The sequence below is a fragment of the Macrotis lagotis genome, chromosome 5, assembly GCF_037893015.1.
Source record: "Macrotis lagotis isolate mMagLag1 chromosome 5, bilby.v1.9.chrom.fasta, whole genome shotgun sequence".
Classification (NCBI taxonomy): domain Eukaryota; kingdom Metazoa; phylum Chordata; class Mammalia; order Peramelemorphia; family Peramelidae; genus Macrotis; species Macrotis lagotis.
Genome location: NC_133662.1, coordinates 216977200 through 216991096, shown reverse-complemented (window position 1 = coordinate 216991096; position 13897 = coordinate 216977200). Strand labels below are relative to the sequence as shown.

Here is a 13897-nt window from a genome sequence, read left to right as displayed (position 1 = left end):
AATAATTTTTACTTGTGAAATGTTCTTTGTTTTAAAGAAGTTTCTATCTCCTTCTTAGGAAGGCACTAAACTGGCATGTCATTCAGTGATATTTAGCTCCCTGTTGTCTCAGTAAGAATAGAAGTAGAATTAAGCCATTTTCAGGCAAAGCATGAAACATTATGGTCTGGGAGCAGAAAGGGAACCAACCTGAATTCCTACTCTGAACAGTTTTGCTGCTCGTAGTTTATCAAGTAGTAGAAGAGTTGAGAAATGAAGACAAATAAGTGTGTTTCAAGCTATAATAAAGAAAAGTCCTCACAGAATGCTTTAAGAAATTTAGGGAGGTGGGGGCAGCTAGATGGCACAGTGGATAGAGCACCGACCTTGGAGTCAGGAGGACCTGAGTTCAAATGCAGTCTCAGACACATAATAATTACCTTGACGTTGAGCAACTCACTTAACCCCATTGCCCTATAAAAAAACTAAAGAGAGAGAGAGAGAGAGAGAGAGAGAGAGAGAGAGAGAGAGAGAGAGAGAGAGAGAAATTTAAGGAGGGAAAGATCACTTTGGGGCTAGGAGGGTTCCAGAAAGACTTCATGGGGAGGTGACCCCCTGAACTGGTTCTTAAGAGAAAAATTTTAAACAGGTGAAGAAGAGAGAATATATTCCAGCCATGGGTGAAAGTAGAAGAAAAGGCCTGATGCTAAGAAAACAGTTTGAGGATAGATTAGTAGTTCTTTTTAGTTGAAGTATGGATATGTGGGGCAGGTTGAATCTAGGTTTCAGAAGACCTTAACCTTTAGACTCAAATGTTTGAATTTTATTTGCTAAGCACTGGGAAACTATTGAATACTTTTAGATAGCTGTGGGTTTGGACCACAGACATGTATTAGGATGATTATTTTGACAGCTTATGTGAAGAATAAAATGTAGGAGGTAGAAATTGAGAGACTATTTAGAAAATCATTTTAGTATCCTATGTAAGAAATGACTAGGACTTTAACCTAGTATTTAGATTAATAAAGAAGAAGGGAATGTTTTAAGGTAAATGGGGAATGTTTTTTAATTTAAAAAAAAATTTATTTGTTTAAGGCAGTGGGTTAAGTAACTTGCCCAGGGTCACACAGCTAGGCAGTTATTAAGTGTCTGAGGTCATATTTGAACTCGGGTCCTTCTGACTCTGGGGCCAGTGCTCTATCCACTGTGCCACCTCGCTGCCCCAATGGGAAATGTTTTAGGGGTAAATTTGACAATATTTGCAAGTATTTGGAATAAGAAAGTAATAGTTAAGGATGATGCCAAGTTTTCTGGTCTGGGCTATCAGGATGATGGGAAGTTGTATTTATATGAATTCAATTCATGTGCCAGAAAATGACAATTTAAACCTAGAGTTTGTCAAACATCTGTAATAATACTTATTAAAGCAAAAAAAATTTACTGAAGTTTCAGAAGATTTTATTTTTTCAGACATGGTCAATCTGCTTGATATAGTTGTGGTTCTATAAAAAGTTTAAAAATGGTTGTGATTTTCATTGTGGGTAGATTGTAATTTTTGTAATTTTTAAATAAAAGAAAACCACATTTATCAGAAGAATGGTTGTTAGTTAAATTTTTACAGTCAAGATGTAGAAAATTGATCATTTAAAATGTGAATACATAGAATTTGTGGCAGGATAGCAAAATAGTTTATAGACTATTGACCTTGGATTTAAGAAGGACCAGATTCTGACATTAAGTGTGTCATGCTGATTAAGGTCATTTAACGTAGTGTGCCTCAGACAACTCCTTAGGATTTATCTACTAGTGAAGGGAGTTCTCATACTTGGAGTATTGGGTGTGGGGCCGTGTGTGTGTGTGTGTGTGTGTGTGTGTGACAGATTTTTGCTTTGGAGTTGTTTCTTTTGTTATCCTATAGATGCAGGGAAGCTGTGACTTATGTTTTATAAATATGCTTAATGTGGAACTTTAACTGTTCTTGTTTTTTAAAAATAATCCAGCTGTTTCTACATTATATACACTACTAATGTGCAATATAAAAAAGTGTTAATGTTATTTTAAAAAGCTAAAATATGGATGAAATAAATATGACTACTTGAAGTAGTTGTTGAATGAAGTTTTCATTGATTAAGTATCTTTTTTTGTAGCAAACTTTTAAGTAATTCTTGTGGCAAAGGAGATATTTCTTTGTTTCAGATATTTGATTGAGAGATGTTGTATTTGGCTTTGTTTTTAGAACAAGAACTGGTTTAAAAATATTTAAATGGGAATACTTTTTAGAAAAAGATCAATTTGACTTTTTGTTTTCATAGTGACCAAATCTTAAATACTATTTTCTGTTTGTTACAGATATTTGAATGGTGGTATTTTCGGAAGTATGGTACATCATTTATTGAGCAAGTATCTATAAACCATTTGCGACCCCTTATTGGAGGATCAGAGAACAATGTTCCGGAGCCAGGTTCTCCTTCTGGTGGTAGGGAAGCTGATACCAATAGGCAAAATTTGTCAGGTGGGTGACTAATAGATCTAATCTCGATGGGTTTTTTTGGGGTTTGTTTTTTTTTTGGCAAGGCCTTGGGGTTAAGTGACTTGCCAAAGGTCACACGGCTAGGTATCTGAGGTCAAATTTGAACTCAGGTCCTCCTGACTCCAGGGCTGGTGCTCCATCCACTGCGCCATCTAACTGCCCCTTGATGTTTTTTTTAAGTACAAAATAGACAAGTGTCTTTTTTCTCACTTTCTTTAGTTTTTTTTATTTTTTAAATTGAATTTTATTTTAAAAATACTGCTCAGCCTCCTCTCACTCCTATTTATCTTTTCCCCATTTTGAGGAAGCAAGAAAAACAAAGCTCTCAGGATTTTTGACTGGTCATTTTGTTGATCAGAGCTCCCAAGTTTACTTTTTACACACACACACACACACACACACACACACGTGTGCGAGTGTGTAGTTTTGTTTATTTTAATCTGCTAAGATCCTTCTTACTCTCCGATGACAAGCTTCCTCATTCTCCCAATTCCAAACGTGTTTCCATATTACTTTATTTTTTTTACTTTTTTTATTAAAGATACTATTTGAGTTTTACAATTTTCCCCCCAATCTTACTCCCCCCCCCACAGAAAGCAGTCTGTCAGTCTTTACTGTTTCCATGTTGTATGTTGATCCAAATTGAGTGTGATGAGAGAGAAATCATATCCTTAAGGAAGAGACAAAAAGTCTAAGAGATAACAAGATCAGACAATAAGATATCTGTTTTTTTTCCCTAAATTAAAGGGAATAGTCCTTGAACTTTGTTCAAACTCCACGGTTCTTTATCTGGATACAGATGGCACTCTCCTTTGCAGACAGTCCAAAATCGTTCCCGATTGTTGCACTGATGGAATGAGCGAGTCCTTCAAGGTTGATCATCACCCCCATGTTGCTGTTAGGGTGTACAGTGTTTTTCTGGTTCTGCTCATCTCACTCAGCATCAGTTCATGCAAATCCCTCCAGGCTTCCCTGAATTCCCATCCCTCCTGGTTTCTAATAGAACAGTCATGTTCCATGACATACATATACCACAATTTGCTAAGCCATTCCCCAGTTGAAGGACATTTACTTGATTTCCAATTCTTTGCCACCACAAACAGGGCTGCTATAAATATTTTTGTACAAGTGATGTTTTTGCCCTTTTTCATTATCTCTTCAGGGTATAGACCCAGTAGTGGTATTGCTGGGTCAAAGGGTATGCACATTTTTGTTGTCCTTTTGGCGTAGTTCCAAATTTCTCTCCAGAAAGGTTGGATGAGTTCACAGCTCCACCAAGAGTGTAATAGTGTTCCAGATTTCCCACAACCCTTCCAACAATGAATCGTTATGCTTTCTGGTCATATTGGCCTGTCTGAGAGGTGTGAGGTGGTACCTCAGAGAAGCTTTAATTTACATTTTTCTAATAATTAATGATTTAGAGCAATTTTTCATATGGCTATGGATTGCTTTGATCTCCTCATCTGTAAATTGCCTTTGCATACCCTTTGACCATTTGTCAATTGGGGAATGGCTTTTTGTTTTAAAAATATGACTCAGTTCTCTGTATGTTTTAGAAATGATTCGTTTGTCAGAATCATTAGTTGTAAAGCTTGTTTCCCAATTTACTACATTTCTTTTGATCTTGGTTACAGTGGTTTTATCTGTGCAAAAGCTTTTTAATTTAATGTAATCAAAATCATCTAGTTGGTTTTTGGTGATGTTCCTTAGTCATAAACTGCTCCCCTTTCCATAAATCTGACAGGTAAACTAGTCTTTGATCTTCTAATTTGCTTATAGTATTGTTTTTTATGTCTAAATCCTGTAACCATTTGGATTTTATCTTGGTAAAGGGTGTGAGGTGTTGGTCTAATCTAAGTTTCTTCCATACTAACTTCCAATTTTCCCAGCAGTTTTTATCAAAGAGAGAGTTTTTATCCCAATAGCTGGACTCTTTGGGTTTATCAAACAGCAGATTACTATGATTGTCTCCTGCTTTTGCACCTAGTCTATTCCACTGGTCCACCACTCTATTTCTTAGCCAATACCAAACAGTTTTGATGACTGATGCTTTATAATATAATTTTGGATCAGGTAGGGCTAAGCCCCCTTCTTTTACACTTCTTTTCATTAAGTTCCTGGAAATTCTTGATTTTTTATTTCTCCATATGAATTTACTTACAATTTTTTCTAAAAGTAATTTTTTGGAATTTTGATTGGTAGGGCACTAAACAGGTAGTTTAGTTTTGGTAGAATTGTCATTTTTATTATATTAGTTCTATCTATCCATGAGCAGTTGATATTTGCCCAGTTATTTAAATCTGATTTAATTTGTGTGAGAAGTGTTTATAATTGTTTTCAAAAAGTTTCTGAGTCTGCCTTGGCAAATAGACTCCCAGGTATTTTATATTGTCTGAGGTTACTTTGAATGGGATTTCTCTTTTTAGATCTTCCTGCTGTATCTTGCTAGACATACATAGAAAAGTTGAGGATTTATGAGGGTTTATTTTATAACCTGCAACTTTGCTAAAATTGCTAATTGTTTCCAGTAGTTTTTTGGATGGTTTCTTGGGATTCTTTAGGTAGACCATCATCATTATATTGATTACTTTCTAAAAAAAAATATTTTTCTCTTTCTGCAATCATTCTCCATTGTCGTTCAAGAGGTGGGTAGCATGTTTCATCTTTAGAACTATGAAATCCTGGTTGGTCATTAATAAGGTCAGTGACTAGAGTTCAGCACAATGGTATTCCTTCACATTTAAAAATCATAACTTAATTCTCCATTGGATAAAGACCCTCTCAGGTTTTCATTCCGTGCACTTCAAAAAGAGCTATAATAAATTTTTGTTCATCCTTAGAATTTGTTTTGCTTAGGACTAATCCCCCCTTAATCTACTAATCCCTCCCTCTAATTCCCTCTCCCTTTTCTCCCCTTTCCCTTTCATTTTACATTTTAGTGAAAGGTATTTTTGCATCCAACTCCGTGTGTTTGTGTGTGTGTGTGTGTGTGTGTGTGTGTGTGTGTGTGTGTGTGTGTGTTTTCTTTCTCTTTTTGTGCAGTTCAGATGAGAGTGAAATTCAAGTGTCCATTTCTACTTCTACCCACTCCGCATTTTTGTACAGAAATCTACTTGAGGTTATGGGGTATTCAGGGAGGACTAGTACCTCTGGTAGGGGGCTTGCAGAGCCCTTTTCAGGCTGCTTGTTTACCTTTGGAATCTACCTGGGTCTCAACTCTTACCTGTGGATCCAAGTACTTGTAGCATGATCAGCTACCACATTCCAGTAAACCTCAACCTGTAGGGTAAACCTCAACCTGTAGGCTAAACCACAATCAGGCTAACCTATGAACCAGCTGGAGAAATGGGTAGATAAGAATAGTTTGTTCCAGCTTCAGGTGGCTGAAGCAAGCCATTATGGAGAGCTGAGGCATCAAAAATGCCAAGATCATCCACTGCCTCCCAGGCCATTGCCAATCATCTTTTTTTTGTCTTGTCACTGAACTTTGATGATTGGAAGAGACATCGAAACTCATAACTGTCTAACCTTGACTTACTAAATCCAGTTGGTGTAGGAGTCAAGACATCATTTGGGATATCATTAGTCTTCCTCAAAAATGAAGGACAAACAACTTGGATTCTCTGGTTATGTGAGATAATTTTCCCTTTTTCTTATCCTTTCCTCTCATCTAAGACCCTGTCCCCACCCACCCTCAGTGTAACCCTATTCTCCCCTTTTCATTCTTAGAATCATAAGGCATTACAGTATCACACCCAGGCCTTGTCTAATTGAATTTCCCAAAGGACAGACACATATCATGTCCCAATGTTTAAATGATAGCAGTTTATGTTTTTTAGTCCTTTATCATTGTTCATTCATGTTTACCTTTTTATGTTTCTTTTCACTCCAGTGTTTGTACTTCAAAGTTTCTCTGTAGTTCTAGTCTTTTAATCAGGAATGCTTAGAAGTCCTCCTTAAAGTCTCACTTCCTTCCTCCTGTAGCATTATACTCAGTTTTGATGGGTGAGTTATTCTTGGCTGTAAGTTCATATCCTTTTCTTTCGGGAATATTGTATTCCAAGCTCTCTGCTCCTTTATTGTGGTGACTGCTAAAGTGTGTATGATCTTGACTTTGCTCCTCTGTACCTGAATTCTTATCTTCTGACTGCTTGCAGTATTTTTTTTTCTTTTACCTGGATTTTAGATATGATATACCCAGAAGTTTTCCTTTTAGAGTTTCTTTTATTTCAGGAGGTGACTGATGAATTGTTTCTATTTTCATTTTGTCCTCTGGTTTTAAGATAAATGATTTTTTAAATATATTGTCTTAAGTTCCTTTTTTAATTATAATATTCAAGGTCCAATGCTTCTTAAATTTTTTTTCTCCTTGATCTGTTTTCCAGGTCAGTTATTTTTATTATGAATTATCTTAAATATTTTCTCTTTTTTCAGACTTTTTTCTGTTGACTTATAGAGTCACTGTCTTCATTAGGTCCATTCTAATTTTCAGGGAATTTGTTGCTTGGGCAAGGTTTTGTACTTTTTGGGTCAATCTGTTAATCCCTTCCATTTCTTGCTTCTATAGCTCTCATTTCTTTTCTAGGTGCTCTCAGTATATTTATAAAAATATTTTAAGCTCATTTTTAAGCTCTTAATTCATCTCTTCTAGGAATTCAAATTGAGTTTGTGCCTAAGCCATATTTTTCTCTGAGACAAGCTTATAGATATTTTGAAGTCATTCTCTTTTGTTTATAACTTAGACATCACCTTAATAGCTCATTATGATTTACCCATTCTACCATCCTTCCTCTGACTTTGAATGAGATAGTAGGGCTGGGCTTTGTGACATTTCTGGTGGGAAAGTCTAGGTTGGTCCAGTTGCTGTTCTCTGGGGTAGGGAGTGATGTGTTATTCTAGGATATCAGAGACACACTGAGGACCTACTCTGTAAGATCTGATGAGGGGCATATGGGATGACTTTCCCCCCTGTCTTAAAGGCCTGTACAGGAAGGGGTGCTGCTGGACCCAACTTTGGTCAGCCAGCTAGAAGCTCTGTTGGTTCAGAGAGGCTGAATGTTAGGTTTTCTTTTGACCTAGGATTCCCACCTTGGTTATTCTTTTGCAACTGGGCTACATGAAGGTGAGATCCTGCCTCACTCCTAAAATTTGAGCCATAATTGCTGCTGATGACTTACATACTTTTTTTTTTTCCATATGCTGGCCATGACTTACTTACCCAGGATGTCAATGCCATGAGCCGGTCACCTTGCTCTACCCTGGAGATTGGGTAGTGGATGATAAAGCTGCTATTTGGTACCTGTCAGAGTGCCTCCTCTTTGGGTCTGATACCTTTTCTTGCCCTTATACTCAGCCTCTCTCTCTGGGTACTATAGTGGTCACCCAATTCTGTCCCTAGTGTCCACAGATTTCTCTGGTTGTCTCCCTTTGCTGAGCTTTTTTGGCCAAAGGATTCACTTTACTTTCTGGATTTCCCCATTTGGGTTTTCTATATCTATTAGGAGGAATTGGTGGAGAAGGAGCTTGACAATATTGCTTTCTATCTATCATCTTTGCTTTGCCCTTTTCTGCTCTTTTTTTGGGGGGGGGGCCGTAGTACTCAGTTATGCACAGTCAACTTTTAAATCTAGACTGAGTTTCTATGTTATAAGATACATACTCTTTGTCTCTCAGCTATAATTAATCTAAGTCAAACATAATTAGAAAAAATTTATTAGGGCATGTGAAAAATGATTTATTCTGTCACTAGATATAGATGATTTGAAGATTATTGATTTTACGATTTTCTTTCTGTTCCACATAGATAATCTAATTCTAATAGAATAATGCTTCAAAAGACTCATGATTTAATTGTTATGGGTCTTCTTCCCATCGATATAGCCCCCCTACTTCCAAAATTATGCTTTAATAGACCACTTTCCTGAGTTGCTATATCAAGGAGTTCGTTGCCCATTAGTCTGTCTTAAGGTGAGCTTTTTTGAACTTAACCTGGGCTTTTGAACAACAGTTCATCACTGAAGTGGTTCTTGTTGGGTCAACCCAGTAAGAACTTGAACACTGCCAGTAAGACTTTTAGAACTCAGGGATTCTGCCATGCCATGATTAAGTACCAGAATAGAACCTTTTTTTTTTTTTTAAGTTTTCAGTCATTTCAGTCATGTCTGACTCTGTGTCCCCATTTTAGGGTTTTCTTGGCAAAGTTACTGGAGTAGATTGTCATTTCCTTCTCCAGCTCATTTTATAGATGCAGAACTGAGGCAAGCAGGAGCTGATATAGCCAGTAAATTCCTGAGGCCAGATTTGAATTCTTGAAGATGAATCTTCCTGATTCCAAGCCAAGTGCTCCATCCCACCTAATTTCTCCAGAAGAATATTGGTGGGGGTGGCTAGGTTGTGTAGTGGATAAAGCACGGGTACCTGGGTTCAAATCCTGTCTCAGACACTTAATAATTACCTAGCTGTGTGGCCTTGGGCAAGCCACTTAACCCTGTTTGCCTTGCAAAAACCTTAAAAAAAAAAAGAAGAATATTGGTGGAGGATTAAAAAAATCAGCATGTTATTTTACAAGATTGGTAATTTTGACTCATCTTACATAAAAAATTCAACTGTTGGAACCAAATAATTTGTTTAAAAAAATAACATCAAAGTGAAATCAAGGCTGATAGTATTTCAAAAGTATTGGGAGGAATGATAGCAAATCTCACCATCCCATGGATGACCAGAGGGAGAGAAGAGCAATTTTTGCCTAGCGCAAATGGATTGATTGTGTATTTTTCCTATTTGTCCACAAGTAAAGATGAGTTATTATCACAATAGAAATAATTTTGATGCCATGTCCTACCTGATATTTACTATCATAATCTTCCTAAATTTACAGTTCTAAAAACCTTAAATGGTTTTCTCTGCCTACTGAATAATATCTAAACCTTTGGAGTCAAAATCAAATGGAAGGGGATCCCTGTATTTACTTAAAAAGTCATGAATTAACATTATCTGTGTTATATTTTCATTGATTTTGTTAAACATTTCCCAATTTTCACTTATTTATTTATTTGTTTGTTTATTTATTTATTCCAGCACACATCATACATTTTCCCTTTCTTTGCCTTTGTTCATAAATATCTAACCCTTCTAGTCCTACTCAGCCTTCAAATCTTAACTGAAATACTATCACCTGCTTTGGGCTTTTTTTTCTGTTTTCTCCTACTGAGAAGTTAGCTTTCCCTTCACTGAACTGTTTGAATATTTTCCCTGCTTCTTTATATCCTGGATATCTGCTTCCTTGACTTATCTCTTCCTCATGAATGTAAGGTTTTTAGAGGTAGTGACCTAATTTTAATCATCCTTGTTTTCTCCATAACACCTAGCACAATAGAAAATACTTTGTAAATAAATGTTGAATGAATGAGTGAATTAATGGTCTTCTTCATTTCAAACTGTTTTTTCTTTAATTGTCATATGTAGTTTTGCTTTCAGAATTTTAACTGTTTTCATTTTACTTTTCTAGAATGCAAGGTATGGCGAAACCCTTTAAATCTTTTCAGAGGAGCTGAATATAGAAGGTATTATACTTAAATTTAATTTTAAATGTATTAGAAATAATGATATTTAGTCCACAAATTTTGTGAATATTAAAACTACCACTCTTCTGTGAAATAGGTAAGCAATTGTGCCCCATTTGTAGGTAGGAAAAGCTAGAATATATTGAGGCAATGTGATTTGCCTAAGGCTTAGCTTGTAGAAGCTTGTTACCATTTCCTTCACTTCAGTTAACATTAGTAAGTGCCTGCAATATACATAGTGCTATAGGAACTGAGGATACAAAAAGAAAAAATATTACATTTGAAGTAATTATATTCTACTTACAGTAAGCATTCCTCCTTTATTCTCTTGATATACAATTTAGGAAAAAAAGATGTTTTGAATCCTAATTTTTATAGAAAGTGTTCAGAAGAAACCAGAATAAAAGAGCATTTTAGGTATTAGCATATTTCTCAGTTTTACACTGGACTTTAGAATGGGAGGGATAGTGAACTGTAGGGGAGAGTTTACTTTGAGTATTTCACTTTGAATATAAATTTGTTGTTATGGGACTCTACTTCAGCTTAGTTTGTTTAGTATGCTTTGCCTGGTTTTGGGATTTTTTTTTTGTTTATGTTTATACCTATACTGCTTTGTTTATTTTTTCCTAATAATATTGGACATTTTTACACTACATAGAAAATATGTATTTTTGATTTTGTTATTTGGCTGTTACTCCAGGTTTGTTGATAGTATATTTTATTTGATCATTTAGGCTGAGAAATACCGTGGTTCACATTGAGGCAAATAGAAATAATTTATTTGGTAATGATGGCAACATTTTTATGGATCTCTTGATAACTTGGCCAATAATTCTTTGAGAGTACTTTTTTCTCTTTAGGAGCTTCGATAAGGCAAGAAGGACCTATATTATTGTGGTTGGTGTCAGTAGTCAGTAAGCATTTCTTACAATCATACAATGTGGTAGAAACTGTGATAAGGGGGTGGCTAGGTGGCGTAGTGGATAAAGCACCTGCCTTGGACTCAGGAGTACCTGGGTTCAAATCCGGTCTCAGATACTTAATAATTACCTAGCTGTGTGGCCTTGGGCAAGCCACTTAACCCCATTTGCCTTGCAAAAACCTAAAAAAAAAAATGTGATATGATAATAATTCAGACTTCTCTAGTACTTTAAAATTTACAAAATTCTTTCCTTAGAACAGGCTTGTGACATAGGTAGTGCAAGCATTATTATCTTCATTTTACAGGTGAGGCTCAGAGAGCTTATACAGCTTTTTTAGGAATACATAGTGAATGAACATGAAAACTGGGATTCAAACTTGGGACTTCTGACATCATGTCCGGCATTTTTTCCACTCTATCCTGTTGCCTCTATTTCTAATTTCATTGTTCTTTTTTAGCAAATCAGTGCTGAGGTACAGCAAATTATTTTAGTAAATAATAAATACAAAATACTAATGCTTTCCAAAAGCAAAATTGATTGTGGCACATTTTAACATTTAAAATGGTGTCTGTTGAAGTTGACAGTTATCTGCTCCATTCAGTCTGAATATTTTCTTTGTTTTTGTAAAGATATACATGGGTGACGGGTAAGGAACCACTTACATACTACGACATGAACTTGTCTGCTCAGGATCATCAGACCTTTTTCACTTGTGATACTGATTCTCTACGTCCTTCAGATACAGGTATTATTTTTTTCCCTTCATAGTAATAAGAGAAGTGATGATTATGGAAGTTATTTAAAGGTTTCTATAGCTCGCTCATAGCATTGATCATGGTACACTCATAGCTGAGAATTAAAGTTTCATTGTACTTAATAAACTTTGGGAAGGTGTTTCTTATGTTTCCCAAAGGAAGTTGACCTTCAGATGGGTAGTATCAGTGACTTAATTATATGGAGACTGCATTGTTTTGAATACAAAGTGATTATCTCAAAACATTTGTAATATGGTAGGAGGGAGGAAACTAGAGAGGGAGTTGACCTGCACTGGGCCTGTGAGTAGTTAGGGCTGCAAAGCAATAGAGCAGTCAGCAGTTCTCAAAGCTTATCTCCATGGACCTAATATTAATGATAGTTCACATTTATGTAGCATCTGCAGGCTGCCAGATGTTGAGCTAAGCACTTTACAAGCAGTATTTGGTTCTCACAAAAACACATGTAGTGGTGTTATTCCCATTTTACAGTTAAGGAAACTGAGGCAGACAAGTTAAGTGATTTGTCCAGGGTCAATCACACAGCTGGTAAATGTGAGGATGTGTCTGAATCAAGATTGCTGACTCCAGGTTCAGTGTCCTTTCCACTGTGCCACCCTTGTTTCTTTTTTCTTTTTTTTTTTTTTTTAGGTTTTTTTGCAAGGCAAATGGGGTTAAGTGGTTTGCCCAATGCCACACAGCTAGGTAATTATTAAGTGTCTGAGGCCTTATTTGAACTCAGGTACTCCTGACTCCAGGGCCAGTAATCTAGCCACTGCACCACCTAGCCACCCCTGCCACCCTTGTTTCTTTTCTTTTCTTTTTTTTTTTTTTAGGTTTTTGCAAGGCAGTGGGGGTTAAGTGGCTTGCCCAAGGCCACACAGCTAGGTAATTATTACGTATCTGAGACCGGATTTGAACTCAGGTACTCCTGACTCCAGGTCTGGTGCTCTTTCCACTGTGCCACCTAGCTGCCCCCACCCTTGTTTCTTTAGGAAATAAGCAAAACTATGTAGTCTGAAGATATAGATGGTGTGTCTTCATTTAAATGATGTTTATCATCAAACATTTTTGCTGGGCTGAATGTGTATGAACCCAAGGCAATTGCTGTATATAGTTAGAAGCAACTGTACCTAGAAACAGAAGGTAGAGGAAATACTTTAGAGGTATAGTGCTTCTAGTAGTGTAGTATAACATTCAACATTCAACAGTATTCAATAAGAATTCATGTAGATATTACACCATGACTAAGCTAGATTTATACTAGTAATGCAGGACTGGTTTAGTGTTAGGAAAACCATTACCATAAATAGTTATAATAATACAAGAATAAAAATCACATAATTACATATTAATAGATGCAGAAAAAGCTTTGATGTTATATAATACCTATTCCTGTTAAAAACATTAGAAAGCATAGGAAAAAATTAATCTTCCTTAATATAAGTGGTATCTATCTAAAACCAAGAGTTAGAATTATTTGTAATAAGGGTAAACTAGAAATCTTTATAATAATATCACAGATAAGACAAGGCTACTCATTATCACCACTACTATTCAATCCCTCTGTACCAAAGATAAATAGAAATTAGTGGAGAAATATTAATTACTTATGGATAAGCCAATATGATAAAAATGAATAACCTTCTAAGTGAATTTATTTACCCATTGCCATATAAAATGACCAAAAAATTACTTATAGATCCAGAAAAAATAATAAAATTCATCTGGGAGAATGAGAAATCAAGAATATAAAAGAAATTAATGAAAAAAATGGGAAAGAAGGCACCCAGCAACATCAGATATCAAACTATACTACAAAGTAGTAATCATCAAAACATTGGTTAAGAAATAGGTTGATCAGTAGAACAGACTAGTTTAATTCTTCTATACTCTATGTAGTCTATGCTTCATTGTCCTGTAGATTTTAGCATGTCAGTAATAGAAGCCTGCTTTAGAAAAGTTCTTTAACAGTGACTTCTCGATTATATGAGCATGAAAACGGAGGACCAGATACAGTTTACATATTGCTCTCCAAGATGGGTGGATCCGTTCACAAATTTACTGACAGTGGCTTAATTTTCCCCCATTTCCTCCAACATTTGTTGTTTTTCTTTTCTGTCACATTAGCCAATCTGATCAGTGTGGAGT

The 13897-nt window shown here is 35.8% G+C and overlaps 1 protein-coding gene across 8 annotated transcripts in view; it reads left to right on the top strand.

Moving 5' to 3' along the window:
• ST7L (suppression of tumorigenicity 7 like) overlaps positions 1-13897 on the top strand; it is a 187233-nt gene that overhangs the window by 3347 nt on the left and 169989 nt on the right. For all 8 annotated transcript variants that reach the window (XM_074188445.1, XM_074188444.1, XM_074188450.1 and 5 more), the window contains exons 3-5: positions 2329-2491; positions 10017-10071; positions 11624-11739. In XM_074188445.1, the coding sequence (XP_074044546.1) occupies positions 2329-2491; positions 10017-10071; positions 11624-11739 (334 nt within the window). The remainder of the gene's footprint in view (positions 1-2328; positions 2492-10016; positions 10072-11623; positions 11740-13897) is intronic.